A 17,154-nucleotide genomic window follows, 5' to 3' on the forward strand; every position below is an offset into this window, starting at 1 on the left:
AAATTCATTCTGGTTTCCGCTCTTTCTTTATGTATTTCCTCAACCAAGAGCTCACTCATTCCCTTTCTGACAAGAAATCTGCATCTCATCTCCAAGGACTAGACCAGTTCCTACCTATTCCACCTCCATCATTTATCTTTTGATACCTCAGCTCTTCCTCTTCCCTAAATTTCTTTCCACTCTCTACATGACAGAACAGGTTTGAATAATTGTGACTGTTCTGTGTTTTCCCCAGAAAAATCCTAAAGTCCTTTATTACAGTGAGTAGACTTTCTTGAAAATACTACCTCTGTGTTTTTATACATGTGATCCCTCTGTCTGCACCGATCCTTTCCCCCCTCTCTCATCCCATCCACTTGACTAACTTCTGCGAGACCTTTGAGACTACTCAACTATGTCCCTCAAGAGACAGTCACCCCCACTCCCACCCCTAGAACTGGTCACCACCTCACTGCACAATGACTTGGCCTTCCACGTACCTCCATTATATGGAGTACTTTATATATAATTTTTGTCTGACTCTCTCTTCTTCTCTGGCCTTCTTGAGACAATAGGCTCTGTGTTATTTTTCCTTGATTCCCCTATGCCTCGCACCTCGCCCACAGCATACAATCAATATTTGTCTCATTCTTGGAGAATCTGAAGTTCAGAGTCAAAGCCAAGCTGGAAACAGGGGGGAGAGTCGGATGTCTTGGACAAGAGAAGGGGGTGGCTGTGCTTTCTGGCATTGGTAGCTCACCCAGTTGGAATTTCAATCAGCCAGCCAAGGCTATGCAATCCCCTGAACGACCAAGTGTCCCGACACTCCGATAAGCCCTTCCAGGTTTGTTATCTCACTTGATTCTCTTTGACTCATTGAGTTTATCTCATCTTTACTTGTAGCAAAGTTTCCTTTCAGCCTCTATCTAGCCTTTGACAGAAAATTTTGGCAATCCCAATTCGAGACAAGACTGCAAAATCAGGAAACCAGAAAGGGAGATGCCAGAAAATGCCAGAAAAGCATTTACTGTATCCATGCTTCAGAGGGTTTCAAGGAGCCTGCAACCTGAGCAGGTGAAGTGCTGGAGCCCTTTGGCTCCACACTGGTCTTCTCTGCATGACAGCTCACCTGGGGCTTGTGTTCAGAGACACTCGGTGCTTTTTAAGCATGATCTCATTTAGGTACATCGTAATTACCTTGACCATTTTCTTTTCAACAAAATTGGGTGCCTCTAGTTTATTTGAAATTTTCTGTATCATCATTGTGGGAGGGCAATGTTTCCCTAAAGCTAAAGATTCAAATTCTCATTGATGGCCTGGGGAAACAATATTTTGCCCTCTGCTCATCATATATTACTTCATGTTCTGAGTCAAAGACAAAAAAACACCAGTTTTAACACCATCTTCTGCATCCTGCCCCAAGCCTCAGATCTCTATGTTTAATATATTTCTGAAACAATCATCTCCTAGGGGCGATATTTTGACAAGGGTCACCTGTTAGACAGAATAAGTACTTTCCACTGAAAAAAACCTCTACCCACACACGAATTAGTCACTACTCTGGACGAGGGGTGAGCCAACTGTGGTCCAGGAGCAGAATCCAGGCTGCTTGCTGTGTTTAACAAATAAAGTTTTACTGGTACACAGTCATGGCTCTTTCTTTGCAAATGATCTATGGCAGCTCTTGTTGAGTCGAGTAGTTACAACAGAAACCACCTTGCCTGCAAAGCCCTAAGAGATTTACTATTAGTTATTTTATAGAAAGTTTGTCCAACCAGAAAGAGGGAAGTTGACTCTTGTTATTCCCTGGAGCCATGTTTATAGATGTTTAAAACGGGGTCCAGGACCTGGACAGGCAGTGCAGGTGCACCCAAAGCTTCCTGTTGACTTGCATTTGTATGACAACCAGCAGTGCTGATTCTCAAATGCCTCCACACTCACATCCCTCAGGCCCTTTCTGAGAGACTCAGTTTGTCCTGAGAACTCTCCCCTCTGACCAGAGGCCCTTCTGGATTCCCCTGCTGCCCAGGGACACCATCACATGAAAGCTACTTCCTGCACGTCCTCATAGCGTCAAGAATCTTCCCTTTCAGAATACAATGGGCCCACGTGTTCTTGAAGAGGAGGGCTAGAATGAATCTGCACTATGGGTCATCACTGGACTTCACGATCACTCCTAGAGCCTCACTCTGTACCTCCACTGTCCCTACACTTGGAGTCAATCTGTCCCATCCAAATTGTGAATGGGAAAGAAGCCTTTAAATGCCCAGGTATGCTTAAATAATGCCCAGCATTTAATTAATAAAATGCTACTCACTAATTCTATGGATCAGAGCAGAACGGTTCCATTAGTTTTTTTCCCCGCAACATGCTGCTGCTGGCGGAAGACCCAGGATAGGTGACTTTTGTGTGAGCTCACCTGAGATGCACAGCATTCTCTCTCACGCTCCTTGGCAACAAGAGTGGATGGAGCCTCTGAGCTTGAGAGATGGTCTGAGGTTTTGTAATGGTTCACATCTAATGTATGGTGAAGAGCTTTAGGGTGGAGTTGACTTGCGCTTGAATCCTAGCTTTTTACTTCATGTACCTTTGTGTATTTCAGCATAGCTACAACAACATCCTGACCATCACCTGTCCACCTATAGAAAGGAGATAGCAACGCCTACTTCACTGGGTTGCCGAAAGGTAACATGGGAAAAATAAGCACTGTGACCAGTGCTTTAGTATGTACTGATAACTCAATTATATTTACTGTGCCTTAAAACCTGTGAGGTGAATTTAAAGTCCTTGTGCTGGTAGAGTCTCAGCAAATATCCTGACCTACTATGCGTTAGGTGCTGTGCTAAGAGCTGGGAATACATACTACAATGATCAAAAAACATGATGACCCCAGACCCAAGCAGCTTGCAGATTATTTAACAGTACAAGTTAAAATGTCCAAATCCTTAGAATCCCAATTTTGAACAGTGAAGTAGAAACTGACCTAGAGGATAAGGTGAATCCATGAATGACATACAAGCAGCACGCAGATCACCGTCCTCTACTCCATTAGTTCTAACTTACCTTCATTTTAATTTTGCAATGACAAATAAGAAACACCATGCTTGGGACTGGGCCTGTGGCTCAGTGTTAAAGGGCTTGCTCAGCATGTGTGAGGCATTGGTTCTCAGCACCACATATAAATAAATAAAGCCCATCAACAACTAAAAATAAATATTAAGTTTTTTTAAAAAAGAAACACCTTGCTTGTTCTCTATCCTTTGATATTCTCAACCAAATTAAATAGATAAAGACAAATTTCCCAAAGCTACTAGGGTTGGTGCAGAATGGCAGAGTGTGGGAACAGGTTTGGAGAAAGTTACAACATACAAAACGCCTAGTAAATGATCCATTAGTCACTGTGTGGTTACCAAAGAGGTTCCTCGGCCATGCTCCTTAATATGAAAACATGAGTAGTAGAAGTAATTACACAGGCTAAGGAAAGAAAAGAGAAAAAAAATGTGGGCTTTGGCCAAGGAAAAACGTATTCAACAGACAGGATGTTATCCTTGATGTTCCAAAGGCCGTGCATGTCAACAATGCCCGTGCCTTCAGCCTGCGACTAACAAGGGGAAAAGAGTCAACCCTGGTCACATGTCCCTCCTTTGTGCTGCTCTTCTCAGCTCCTGCTCTCCCTGAGTTTTACAAGCTCAAATAGTGAGGCAGAAATCTTGCCTGACCCAGCACCAGAGCCACCACCTCTCAACAGATTCATCTGGAAAAACGTGGGAGAGAAAAAACAAAGTCAAGTGCCAACAACCATGTCATGGCAGACTCTGTCCCTGCTCTCCTGCTGGGGAAACCCTGGTTTCCAGACTCACTTTCCACTGGATTAGGACAGGAAGCAGAAAGTGCCAGATGTGCATGGCTTCAGGGGCTCCTAAGGGCTGCTATGGCCCTTACCGAGTGGATACATCAAGGTTAAGTGATCTTACAATTTATAAGCCAATTGTTCATGTAATTATTCAGTATATATGCCCAACTATATGCCCTATATTGTGATAAGTACTTTAAAGTCAGTCAAGCCCATCAAACATGATGGAAGCCAAAACATCCAAAATCACAGTGAATGATTCTTAGTAAAATCCAAGGGGACTGTGACAAATGTCACACGTTGCCAAGTTTGTTGACACAGTATGAAAACGCTGTGCTTGGGGCAACTGTCCTCTGCTCTGAAGACACAGCATCATACACAAGATGGTCCAAGAGCCAGCAGAGCTTTTTACTTAGTGCTGTGGCCTGAGAGAAGCTGAGAATTGCGAAAGTAGTAGTTTTTGAAACCACTCAATGCAGCAAGGGGCTTTAGGAATGGCTCAGACATGTGTTTGGCTGGTCCAGGGTGATTCTCTTGGACAGAAGCCAGGCTGCAGCTAAGAGCCAGCAAAGCACATGCCAGACTGTCAGTGACTAGCATCCAGGAATGAAGGAAGAGGGAGGATGACAAAGGGTCTGGTATGTGTCATCGCACTGCTGTTACAGAAAGTAGGAAATCCCGACTGCTGCAGCCTTCTCAACCAGGTCTTGAAAGGGGTCAGTGCCCTGACCTTGTACCTATGTGCACTTCTCTGCTGCTGCACATGACAGGGCTGCCTTACAACATGTTCCATGTCTAGAGGTGCCATGGCACCATTGGTTCATAGGCTTCAGAGTTGGATCTCAGAATGAGGCTGACCCTGCTACTCACCACCCATTACCTACCTGTGCTGAACCTCAGTTTCACCATAGATTCAATGCAAATGATTACAAAAATTAAATATCCCCTTATTACTTAATTCACATAAAACCACAGCATAATAAATACCATGTGAAAATGCTCCAGGATTTTTTTTAAAGAGGTGTTGAAACTATTTTATGAGTGACAATAAATTTAGGAGATGGTGATTTATCTCATGGGCTTGTTTGTTTTTGTACCAAGGATTAAATCCAAGGCTAACCATTGAGCCACATCCCCAGCCTTTTTTATTTTTTATTTTGAGACAGGATCTCACTAAATTGCTTAGGGCCTCACCAAGTTGCTGAGGCTGGCCTCAAACTTGCAATTCTCCTGTTTCAAGCCTCCCAAGTTGGATTACAGCCTGCACCACCTCACCTGGCTCATAGGTTTTCTCTGTATAATTGGGGGCAGGAATTATCTTTTGGGGAGTTACTTGGTAAGAAAATTCTTGATCATTGTCCTGTCAGATGGGGAAGAAGATGATTGTGTATTGGAATGAACTGGGTTTGGAGTCAGTCCCCGAAGTGACTCAAGCATAGGAGCCATGAGTGTTTCAAGCTGCAGCAGCCTGTGGGTAATTAATGGGCTCTGAGTGGAGGGACAGTGGGACTGATGAAGAACTTCCCACTTTGGAACTGCTTAACACTTTATTGGGAAATAATCCAAATATTATCATTGTGTTGAGTTCTACACATGCATGCTATTGAAAGTGTCATTATTAATAATTTACACTATTTACAGTTTGAAACCATGAAGATAAAAACAGTATTTCTTTACATTTGCATTAAATATACTTGACCCTTTTCCCATGATCTCACAGAATCCTCTTATTTCTCCTGGACTGTTTCACATTCTTTGCTTATTTTCATGTGTAGGATTACCTTTTTGTGATCTGGAATAGCTCATTTATATTCATGATCAACTCCTCTGTCTTTCTCCTGCCTACAACTTACCAATTTTTTCTTGACTTTTAGACTTTTAATTTACCATAATTTCACGATATTTTATTGACCCTTGCTTTTAAAATTTACAACAGTTTAATATTTTTATGCAACTCAAGTTATTGTGGGTTTTTTTTCCTTATAATTACTTTCATTGTTTTTAGGCTTAAAAGTACCCCCCATTTAAAAATTAATTAAAAATGTCCCTGTATTTTCATACATATCTTTGGGCATGGTTATTCTGATAATAGGCTTAAATGTTATAAATTGGTTCAGCCTTTATAGAAAATGTATTTGTAATATGTATCAAAACACACTAATGAGTTGTCATTCTTTGCCCCAGTAATTCTACTTCTAAGAATCTAACAAGAAAATGACTGGGCATGTGGTCAAGGATTTCTACACAAAGACACTCATCCCAGTGGTGTTTGTAATAGCAAAAAAATGAGAATAATTTAAGAGTCTCTCATGTGTGGGGTAAATATTATACAGCTACACTATCTCATGTGGTAACCATTAGCTATTCAAATTTAAACTTATTGAAATTAAATAAAATAAAAAATTCAGTTTCCTGGTTGCAATAGCCACATTTCACATGTTCAACAGCTATATGTGATGAGTGGCTACCAGATTTGACAGCATAGGGATGGAATATTTCTGTTCTCATAGAAGTTTCTATTAGGTAGTACTGCTCCATGACCATTAAAATCAGGTTTTTAAAGAATATTTAATAACAAGATGCATTCAAGATATGATGGTAAACAAAAGTATCAGAATACAAAATATATGGTGATAACAGGGATTTAGGTTGGTTTTAGTAACTTTCTTCATTAAGTTAAATTAGTTCAGAGGAAACCCAAACCCTGTCCTCATGATACAGAAAGAGAAAGAGGAAAGAAAATCCAAGACACATAGATGCTCAAGAATTAAATGAAATACATGGAGAAATCTACCATATGACACCTACTTAGTAACTGTTTATTGATTGAAGATACAAGTGGGAAATGTCATGCTAGATTACACAAAAGACAGATTAGCACAGTATTCTGTGGCCAACAATAGCTTTGGTTGTCCTACCAATGTTCATTATGTAGCCACCAAAGTCACAAATACAACTTGGGCAGCAAATGGCACTTAAGAACTTATATAAAGCAAAAAACCTTTCAGAATACTTTCTACATATGGAAAGACCATGAAGCCTCTCCAAAACATCAATAAATAATTACATACTATGAAAGAGTACTTCACTATGGTGTGATTGAAACTTCGGGAAAAACTTGAGAAAACTACAGGCAATTTGGCCCCAGTCTTCCCACTGAGAATATCTCAAAAGCCAGAGAAAATGTATTTATTTAAATCTTGAAATCGTGTTTCAGTAATCTCAAGCACTCCAACTTTGAGCCATCTGGGTTCCCAGAAAAATCTTGAGCCCAGAATAAGGTCTGAAGAATCCCAGATTACGCGCTTAACAGAAACAAGTCAAAACTTTCTCTAGAAGAACACACCATAATACCAGGGCTCAATACAGTTTTACCAACAATTTCTAAAATTTAATGTTCATAATTCAATCAAAGATATCCAGTCACATAAGGCAAGAAGATGAGAGAGAATAAAAACAGCCCCTAAGAGGCTCCAAAGTTTAGATTTATTAGACACAGACTTTAAGAACATTACTGTACTTGGGAAAATTTTAAAAACATTATTAAAAAAAACTTTGTAAAATAACTGAAAATTCTTTTAAAAATGACTAGACAGATTTGAGAAATATTTGAAAACAAATAGGATTTCTAAAGCTAAAAAGTACAATAACCAAAATAACTCAAGAGATGAGTCTAACAATCACTTAGACATATCTGAACAGAGTATTTGTGAACTGGAAGATAGGTATGAAATGAAGCATGGGTAAGTTGGAATATATAAAAGAGAATGTGGAAAACAGAGAAGAATAAAAACTCTAACATTGGAATCACACATGGAAAAGTGAACTTCCGAGATTATGACTGAGAACATAATGAATCCACAAATTCAGGAGGTTCTATGAACTTCAGGCAGAATAAATAGAAAGAAATTCACCCTAAAATCACCATGTTAAAATGATAGAAAACTAAAGACAAAGGAAAATCTTAAAAGTAGTCAATAATTAAAATTCCCTTAGAGGAAAAACAGTTTAAGTTTTTACTGACTTTTTCAATGGCAAAAATGGAAGCCAGAAGACAATGGAAGCCAACCTAAAATTCCATATCCAGTAAAAATGCACTTGAAAAAAATGAAGGGAAGTAAATAATTCTCTGGCCAACAAAAACTGGGAGAATTCTTCACAAAAAACCTACAATGTTAAAGATTTTAACACAATTAATGGATGTTCTTCAGGCAAAAGGAAAGTACTTTTAGACAGAAGATCAAGAATGAGAAGTTATACACCATTCATGTATGATGGGTCAAAATGCATTCCACCGTCACGTAGAATTAGAATTTAAAAAAAGATACAGGAAAGAAGGAAAAGCAATAAAAATGGAAGAGTTGGCAAAATAAACTTGAATGAGATGTGATGTTGAAGAGGAATACAGAGCTATTTTTCAGGGTGAGGTTAACTTTTGCCTATATTAATTAGAACTCATATTTAGCTATACTCTGATGAAAAATATTTAAAGCAATTTTACCATAAAAAAGATCTGTCAATCTTCTATCAAAGATCTGTCAATTTACTGCATGATTCTAAAAATACAAATGATCCAAGAAATCATTTATAAAGTAATAGTCAACTGAGAAAAATATTTGCAATACTTCATTAGCTGTAATAGAGTCCATTACATAGGGAGTGGGATCTATGGTGGAAACAGGTGGATATGGGTTCTTAAGAGCTTTGAGGTACTATTTAACACATCAGGTTGTATATATACGATTAGTTAAAAAATAGTTAATGAATTTAAAAAGAAAAGATAAAGACCTCACTCAATTTTTAATGAATGTAGAGTTATAAATGATCTGGCATCCTGTAGCTCTCAATTCACCTTATAAAAGTTGTGGATATATTACAAATAGCCCAAATGATATTTATGATACCAAAGTAAGATAAGGAATCATCTTTTCTAATGATTTGTTTTTTAAAAAAATGTAAATAGTTGTATTTTCAGGATAACTTAATTTCTCAGCAGAGTACATGGCCCCTTAATCCCTTTCAGCCCTCGAATTTTAAGATTCACTGCAAATTCTGTGAAAATATCAATCCTGAATTATGGAGACCTGAATTCCTTATTCTAAGGCTATGCCAGGGGGACTTCCAATGATCCTACTCTGTTATTCTCCAAGGAATCATCACTGAGCAGAATCATTCTGTGGACAATGGCTGTGTGGTTGAGTGGTCCTCTCAGTGTATTCCTTTGTCTCACGTTATCCACTCTGCCAGTGCCCTATGTCAAGGTGTTTCTACAGCATGTCCCTCTGCTCTCTTAAAAACCAACATGCTAGAACAATGGTTTACATCCATGGCTTAAATTAATCAATTAGGAATGTTCTCTGTGGTTAGGAATAGCTGCATGATAAAGCAGATATCTGGCAGCAACTGAAATTTTATTCACAAGGCAGATCACTGTCCCAGAAAAACCTGAGACAGGAAAAAAATAGGCAGGTGGCACTCACTTACCTGCCGGAGTTTGGTTCCCACCATAGAGGCACTGGTGTCAAGAACAAAAACCACATTCTTGGGCAAAGGAGGAAGGTCTTTGGGAGCAAAGTAGTGCACAAAATAGCCATTTAGAACCTGGTAAGGAAAAACAAAGTAAAAAATGGTAGTACTCAGAGTAGGGAGGAAAATTATCCAAAATAGTTAATCTATGGAGCTTTTAAAACTAAGATGGCATGAAATAGTCTAGGGTCACATTCCACACCCAAAGCAAAATTATCTGTGGCTCTGATCCCTCTAAGGGAACCAGATGCTAATCAATCCCTATAAGGATAGAATCATCCCTTTAAAATTTATTGATCAGTGGATTGAGAGTGTAAGTACAGAGTGCTTGTCTAGCATGAGTGAGACCCTGGATTTAAATCCCCAGCACTGAAAAAAGAAAGTATTGATCATGACAACCCATTCAACTTTAACTATCTGTCTCATTCTGACCTTGCCACGTGTGAATCCTACTTTTTTCATTATCTAGTTTTTATCAAGCATTGTACGCATTGAGACATCAAGGTTGTCAACATTCTGGATGCACATTAATATATTTTAATATTCCCACCCTGTCTCTGGAGCAATAAAACCTAAAGGGAAATAAGCTGTGGAACAGTCTCCTTTAATTAAAATTGAAGATGAACTAAAATTCCAACCTCATCTAAAACACCACAGGGAAAATTACATTTTAGATTTCATTAGCTGTCCAGATTACTGGAGCAGGAAATAGGTACCCTCAGCTTCCAGCAAGGATCATCTCTAGTTTCTTTGAAGACATATTTTGGGGTAAAACAAATTTACAAAGAACCAAAAAGAGCTTTTGCCCTTAGCTAAATATCAAAATCAATAGTTCTGAGTCTAACAAAAAGCTACCAATATGAAATAGCAACACAAAGCCTGGTACCTGGATGTCTCCAATGCTCTTTTCTCTATTGACATCATATCGAATGATGAAATCTCCCAAAATTCCATTCTGGGCAATCTTGGCTTGTTGTACCACAGTAGGCTTAAAAACGACCTTGGCAAAAGTTTCATTTTGGTTGATAGCAGTAGAAGGAGGTGGCCCCAAATCATCTGCAGATAACACATTAACATCATAAATAACAATATAAAAGTATTTCCCTAAAAAGAAGTAAGAGTCAATATTGTATAAACAAAGAGGGTTAGACTTCATCTTACTGCAGGTGTACAGATCATATAACCTTCTGAGACTTTGTGTTACTAACATACCACAATGTAAGAGATATGCTATCGTATATTTCACTGTTATGGCTCCTTTCTGAACCTTTTATGAAAATTGTTAAAATGCACAAAAGTAGAAAGAATAGCAATATGAACCCCCTATGTATCCATCACTCAACTGAAACAATTAGCAACATTCTGCCAATTGCTTGTATCTACTTTTATTTCAGCTTTTTTCTAGATCATTTTATAACAAATTTCAGACATCATATTCCATCCAAATATTTCAGTAACAAAAGAATATTTTCCTATCATAACTACAAAACCATTATCACAAGTAACAAAGATAATGCTTGATGTCTTATTATTGTCTAATACTCAGTCTTAAAGTTCTCTTAAAAATGTCATGGTGTGGTTGATTTGTCTGAATCAGGTTCAAAACAAAATCCCCACATCATATTTGGTTAATGTTTCTTAGAATGTCTTTAAATCTCAAGTGTCCCTTCCCTCTATATCTCTTCTTTTTGAAATATGTGTGTGTGTGTGTGTGTGTGTGTTATGATGTTATGGTGTGGATATGAAGAACAGTCAGTGCCGCAGTCCGGCTGCAGCAAAATAACTGGGGGGTGACGAGCAACTTGTGTACGTTGATACAGCAGGAGTGGGAGCCATTTATTGCAGGACAGGAGCAGTTATTTATACATTCCACACAGCTTATCTTAATTAGCATAAACTAGATACATCAGTCAACCAATAAGAAATCTCCACACTTAAGGGCTCCCTGGCGTTACTTCACAAACCACTCCCTCTGGCATTTTGCCAGGCGCCATCCAGACTTGTTTACAGACCCTAACATTTCTCTGGCAAAATGCCAGGCGCCATCCTGACTTGTTTACAGACTCTAACAAGTCAGAGGTGAAATGACTGGATTATGTGAGCTATCCTATTTTGAAAGGATCAACTATAGGCAAGGGGGGGGCGTGGCTAGAGGAGGTCACTGGGGGTGTGTGTCCTGGAAAGGTGAATCTTTCCTGTAGCACTTAGTCCCACCCCACCTCTCTGCTTCTTTGCTACCTTGAGAGGAGCAGCTTCCCTCCAGCACATCCTTCCCCCATGATGTACTGCCTCATCTCAGGCTCAGAGCAATGGAATTGGCCATCTATGGAATGAAAACTCTGAAACCATGAGCCCCAAATGAGTTTTTCCTTAAGTTGTTCTTGCTGGGTATTTCGGTCACAGTGATGCCAAACCTAACTAAAACTATACACACACATACATATATACATACATATATATCCTGCTCATTGAACTTGTTCCTCTCTTCTGCTGACACTGTAATATTTGGAGGAGCTATTAAAAAAATATTGATGCCCAGGCCCATAGAGTCTCATTAAATTGTTCTGAGATGAAGACTAGGCATTAGGTCTTTGAAAAACTGCCCATGTGATTCAAATGTGCAGTTAGTTGTGAGCACCACCGCTCAATCCCCTGTGTTCACTGGTGTTCTGGAAGTCAGAGCTGGAAGCTTGATTATTCAGGTTTGATGCTACTGAACTACTTCATAGGTGATGAAGATTTCATAGGTGAAGTATCTTCATGGAACACCTTCTAGGTGATGGCAAGCTCTTTCTACTCCATCACACTAGATGGTACACAATATCTCCCTGTCTACTTTTAGTGGTACCAATAATGACAACATGCAGGTGTTGTGGGCCTGACCCTCATCCCCTTAAAAAGTTCAGACATTCTGCAGTGATAGTACACTTAATACTTTTACCAATGACTGATGAAAGCTAGGTCCACTAATTCATTAGATCTACAAAATGATGACTTCAAATTCTGTCATTTCTTCCATATGTTAGAATTAGTCCATAAAGAAAGCCTTTCGCTCATGAATCATTCAGTTGCCCTAACACACTCTTGTCCAGGAAGCATATGGTTGTTTAAAAAAAAAAAATCCCCAAAGTTTTCCCCAAAGTGAGTCTTAGGATACGAATTAGAATTACAAAAAGATTATCAGAAGAATGAATTTTGTGTAATTTATTTAAAACTAGCACAATGAGATACTAAGCAAAGAGAATCCCATTTTTACTTCTGAGCTTCAGTTCCTACTAGAACACAAGAACTATTTAGCAGACTACCACGGTTATAAGTGCAAACAATACCAGCCTATGTACTTAGCAATAAAAACCCATATTTTGAAATATGAATGCATCATAAGTAGTATAAAAATAAGATTTAAAATAAAAATAAGATTTCCTAGTCAAAATGAAAATAAGAATTCTTAATCATAAGTATATGTGCAGGGATTTTTTTATCCATATATGGAATCAAAGCCAGGTTTAAATTGCTATAAGTGTCTGATTATTTTTGAAAATCTATTCAAGTTGATAACATGGAATAGGCTGACCACTAATTTCCCATCTTCAATTAGCAGAATAAAAAAAGGAAATGAAGCATAAATGGCCCCAGTAATTTGTACTTAAGAATAAACTTCTATCTGCTAAGGGTTTATTAGACACTAAAGTCAAAGGAAGTTTAAACACTTCCTTCAACAGAGCAGACAGTTATTTTTCAGAGACAATTTAGGTGTAACCTTAACAGGAACCTCAGGACTAAACTGATTCTATTATTTGCATTTAACAAGGGCAGGGATTTTGGAAGTGATCAGAGAGTTTGCAAAATATAGTTTTTTTTTTAAAGAAAAAGAAATCACAGAAGAAACAAACTCCTTCCAACAAATCTTTTCATTTGAAGGAGTTAGAAAAAATCAAGATGGCACATTGACAAGTGTCCCCATGCAGTTTACTGGCACAGCTGAAGAAGCCTCAGGACCATCACATAATAGGAAGAAAAGAGGGCTGAAAATGGAAAGGCCCTTGAAGAGAGGAAACTGTAGTTCTCTGGGATCAATGTCACCATGGTGACCACTGGTAAAGCACCAAGAATGAGAGTCATAGCAACATGTAGCTAAGAGCTCAGGGTCATAAGTCAGAAGGACTAACATTCAAATACTGATTCCACTTCTTATTAGCTGTGAGACCTTTTGCACATTACTGAGCCTTAGTTTCTCATCTCTACAACAAATTAATAGGAGTGCCAATATAACATTATTGACCAGATGAAGTGACATAAGGTATTTGGCACCATTCTGGTTCATGGTAAGCAGTCATGCCAGCTAACAACCTTAAACATATACAAAATAGAAGAAGGAATTAAATAGAAGACTGTAAGGTATGTCAAACTTGGGATACTACATAGCAATAAAAATGAAAGGCTCACTATTGCTATTGACAACATGGTTGAATCTCATGGTCATGTTGATTGAAAACACCAAATACAAAACCGTGTATCTTCTACACATCCATTGACATGAAGTTTAAGAGCAAACATACTTGCTGGCTCACAGCAACTGAAGTACACCCATTGTTCCTTTGGTGGATTGGTACTGACTGGAAAGAACACAAAGGAAATTCTGGGGTGATGAAAATGTCCTGAATCTTGACGTGCAAGGTAGGTAGTTGTATGGATATGTTTATATACAATCACTCATCAAGCTGTACACAAAATATTAGTATACTTTATTCTGTTTCCCAGAATCTCTTAAGGTTTGAACTTGGGAGCCAGATGGCAGAATAGTCTGAACAGGCATGGAACCTATTATAATTGGCCAAACAAACGCCTGTTTTTTTTTTTTTTTTCCCTTGGGTAAACATGTTAGTGTAGGCATTTATATGGAGACTAGGTGTATCCAGAGAAATCCCAGCTGGCAGAAATTGGACCAGGCACAGAGTTGTGGGGCAGCACTTTTCAGCACGGTACTAGCCAACTGTAAGATGTTTATTGGTGCAGGCAGCTCTCACCACTCAGCTCATTAGAGGTGTTTGAGAAAACTCTGCAGTAATCACCTGCAAGGACCGTGGTAGAGGGGACATCGTAGTGTGACCTTGCCCCAGCAGCAGCACCACCACCTGGAAGCTGGCTAGAAGTTCCAGTTCTTGGACCCACCCTAGAAACTGCAAGTCTGAAGCTGGGAATGGGACTCAGCAATGTGTGTTTTTAACAAGCCCTCCAAATGATTCCAGTTTCTGCTTAGAAAATAGACATGTTCCTTACACACAGTTGATGCGTCTTACATATAAAAAATTGCCGATAAAATTTGTTGTATGTAATTAGGCAGTGCTTAGATTATCTCTAAGATTCTGCAATAATTAGATTTGATTCTTCTTTATGCTGCCAGCGTGTACCTACTTTGTCTTGCTTCAGATCTCTCTCATGAAAATGTTTCTTACAAGTACCCTGAATTAATACATTCATGGTCGAATGAAAGTACTGGGGATTAAAAAGTATAATTTTTCTCTTCATAATTCATTTGACTAGGCTCTTTGATATGGACCATGAGAAAGGATAGTGTATTATTATTTTCGCTTCCTATTGACCTCGGTGTTTGTTCATTCATGATGAAAATTCATGAGTTTCATCTAAATGGGCTTATTTTACATGAAGAGTGGAGTGATTCTTGATCTGATTACGCACCAAGAAGCTGAGCTCTTGATGCATTTGCCCGTTAAGCACCAGTTAGTAAAAGTGACCAAATGAATTTTCCATTACCTATTTAAAAAAAAAATCTACAGAGAACAATTCCCAGAGTCATATCTCTAGAAAGTAAAATCCCCTTTTTGGGGGGGAAGGAGGATCTGCTAATTATGTTAGTATAGGTTCTTCTTAGAGCTACTGACCAAAACCCCAAAGCACAACAATGCTGCTTCGCCTTCTTTAGTGGGAACGGTGTTTCCTGGGCACAATGGGCTGTATTAGCAGGGCACTTGGCATTCTGGGACATGTTCCACAGACAATGAGGAGCACTGGGGAAGAGTGTGCAAGGCGAACAGAGGAGGGGAGCATCTGACCTACTTTTCTAATGAGTGTCCTGTCTCTTTCCTCCTCTTTGTTTCCTTTCCTTCTTGCCCACTTGCTTGGGGGAAGGAGCCAACTTTGGTGGCTGCTCCGATGGGGGAGGCTGAGTCTCATATGGTCTTCCTGTTTTAATTCAGACATTGGTGGTCTCTTGCAAGATACACCCGGGGGCCCATGACTGCATGCAGCAGGCCCTGATTTCTCCGCCCACTGGCTCCTCTCAGCCTCTCAGGCCACCAGTGTCCTGTGAGGCTGTATTCCTATTGACAGCCTAGTCTTCCAGAAAGAAGCAGGTGTCACCTTTGGAAAACACCTTATACCAAAGTGGGCTTGAGAGTTACAGACTCCAAATGACTGGCTTAATCCTTCTAAGCCTCTGTTCCACATCTGTTAAACTGGAGTTGTGCCACAATCATGGGATCATTGTTGGGATTTAGTGAGATCACACAGCCAAAGGTGCTGAGCCTGGTGCCTGGTACCATAACGGCTGCTCACTCCACACACATATCCCCATCCCACCCCGCAGAAGTCACTTCTTGTACTCTTGGTCTATCATCAAAAAGCAACTTATGGGGAAAAAAATACTCTTTGATGACATACAGTTTACATTTTACCAAAACAATTTTCTCTTCATCACTAAAAGCCTGGTAAAAGCAATCAGTCAAGTCAGACACATCATAACAAACATTTGTAACAAAGAATTCAAGATTGTTTATATGAAGAACAATCTTTATAAAATATGATAAAGATATGCCCTAGAGACACCTGAAACGATCTGCAGAATTTTGCATGTAGAAGCATATGTACAATTTTTTTTTCTAAAAAGAGGATCCTTAGCTTTCACTATATCTTCCAAGGAGTCCAAAGAAAGTTAGAAATCACAACTATAAGTGCTATTAAATATTCATCTCTCTGATTCTATCTTGTAATGACAAATCATGCGCTCGCTCTCTCTCTCTCTCTCTCTCTCTCTCTCTCTCTATATATATATATATATATATATATATATATATGGTACACACAAGGTTTGGAGAGAATAAATTTATGCCCTTATTCTAGAGCAAAGATGTTATACACAAATATTTTCTTCCTAGACAATGATGGGGAAATAAAAGGGAGACAGTTGTTACATAAACTATCTAAAGGTGGAAAGATTCCGGAGCCGAGAACCATGCTCAAGGACATTAGCTGGAAGCTACACGCTTTTGGGTCCACAGACAGAGGGATTTCCTGGCCTCTGTTTCCTGTGGGCTTGGGTTTGGCTACTCTCTGTGAAAAGCAGCCACCACCTGGGGCTTTTACAAAAGGATTTCCAAACAAACACTGCCTGCTCATTTCCCCCTTGGAAAGAGGCTAAATTGTTTATATTTGTTTATGTACCAGCTCACCTGGAATCCAATGAGGCAATTTCTTAAATTTAGGGCAGTCAAAAGTACTGTGTGTATTAGGCAACTATCCTTTGGTGGTGGCAATAAAGACAAAATTCATGCAAATCAGCACAGCTTTGGAAGAGACACTAGTAACACTGAAGCAATATAGAGGGGAAAAGTTGGTTATTTCATAAATTTATTACATACAGTTCTCTTATTGGAAAGGACCCCTCCCCAATATTGATGATTGGTATTTTACTTGCTTTGGGGAAAACAGTATCATGTAGATATGATAGCAATATATGGAATAGAATAAAAATGCAATTTTACAGCTGACAGGATTCA

The 17,154-nt window shown here is 39.0% G+C and overlaps 1 protein-coding gene across 1 annotated transcript in view; it reads right to left on the reverse strand.

Moving 5' to 3' along the window:
- Nucleotides 1–17,154, reverse strand: part of Itih5 (inter-alpha-trypsin inhibitor heavy chain 5) — an 86,406-nt gene that overhangs the window by 36,371 nt on the left and 32,881 nt on the right. The window contains exons 6-7 of the mRNA XM_071599781.1: nt 10,245–10,414; nt 9,317–9,433 (exon numbers count right to left, since the gene is read on the reverse strand). Of these exons, the coding sequence (XP_071455882.1) occupies nt 9,317–9,433; nt 10,245–10,414 (287 nt within the window). The remainder of the gene's footprint in view (nt 1–9,316; nt 9,434–10,244; nt 10,415–17,154) is intronic.

This window comes from Marmota flaviventris, chromosome 12 (assembly GCF_047511675.1).
Source record: "Marmota flaviventris isolate mMarFla1 chromosome 12, mMarFla1.hap1, whole genome shotgun sequence".
Lineage (NCBI taxonomy): Eukaryota > Metazoa > Chordata > Mammalia > Rodentia > Sciuridae > Marmota > Marmota flaviventris.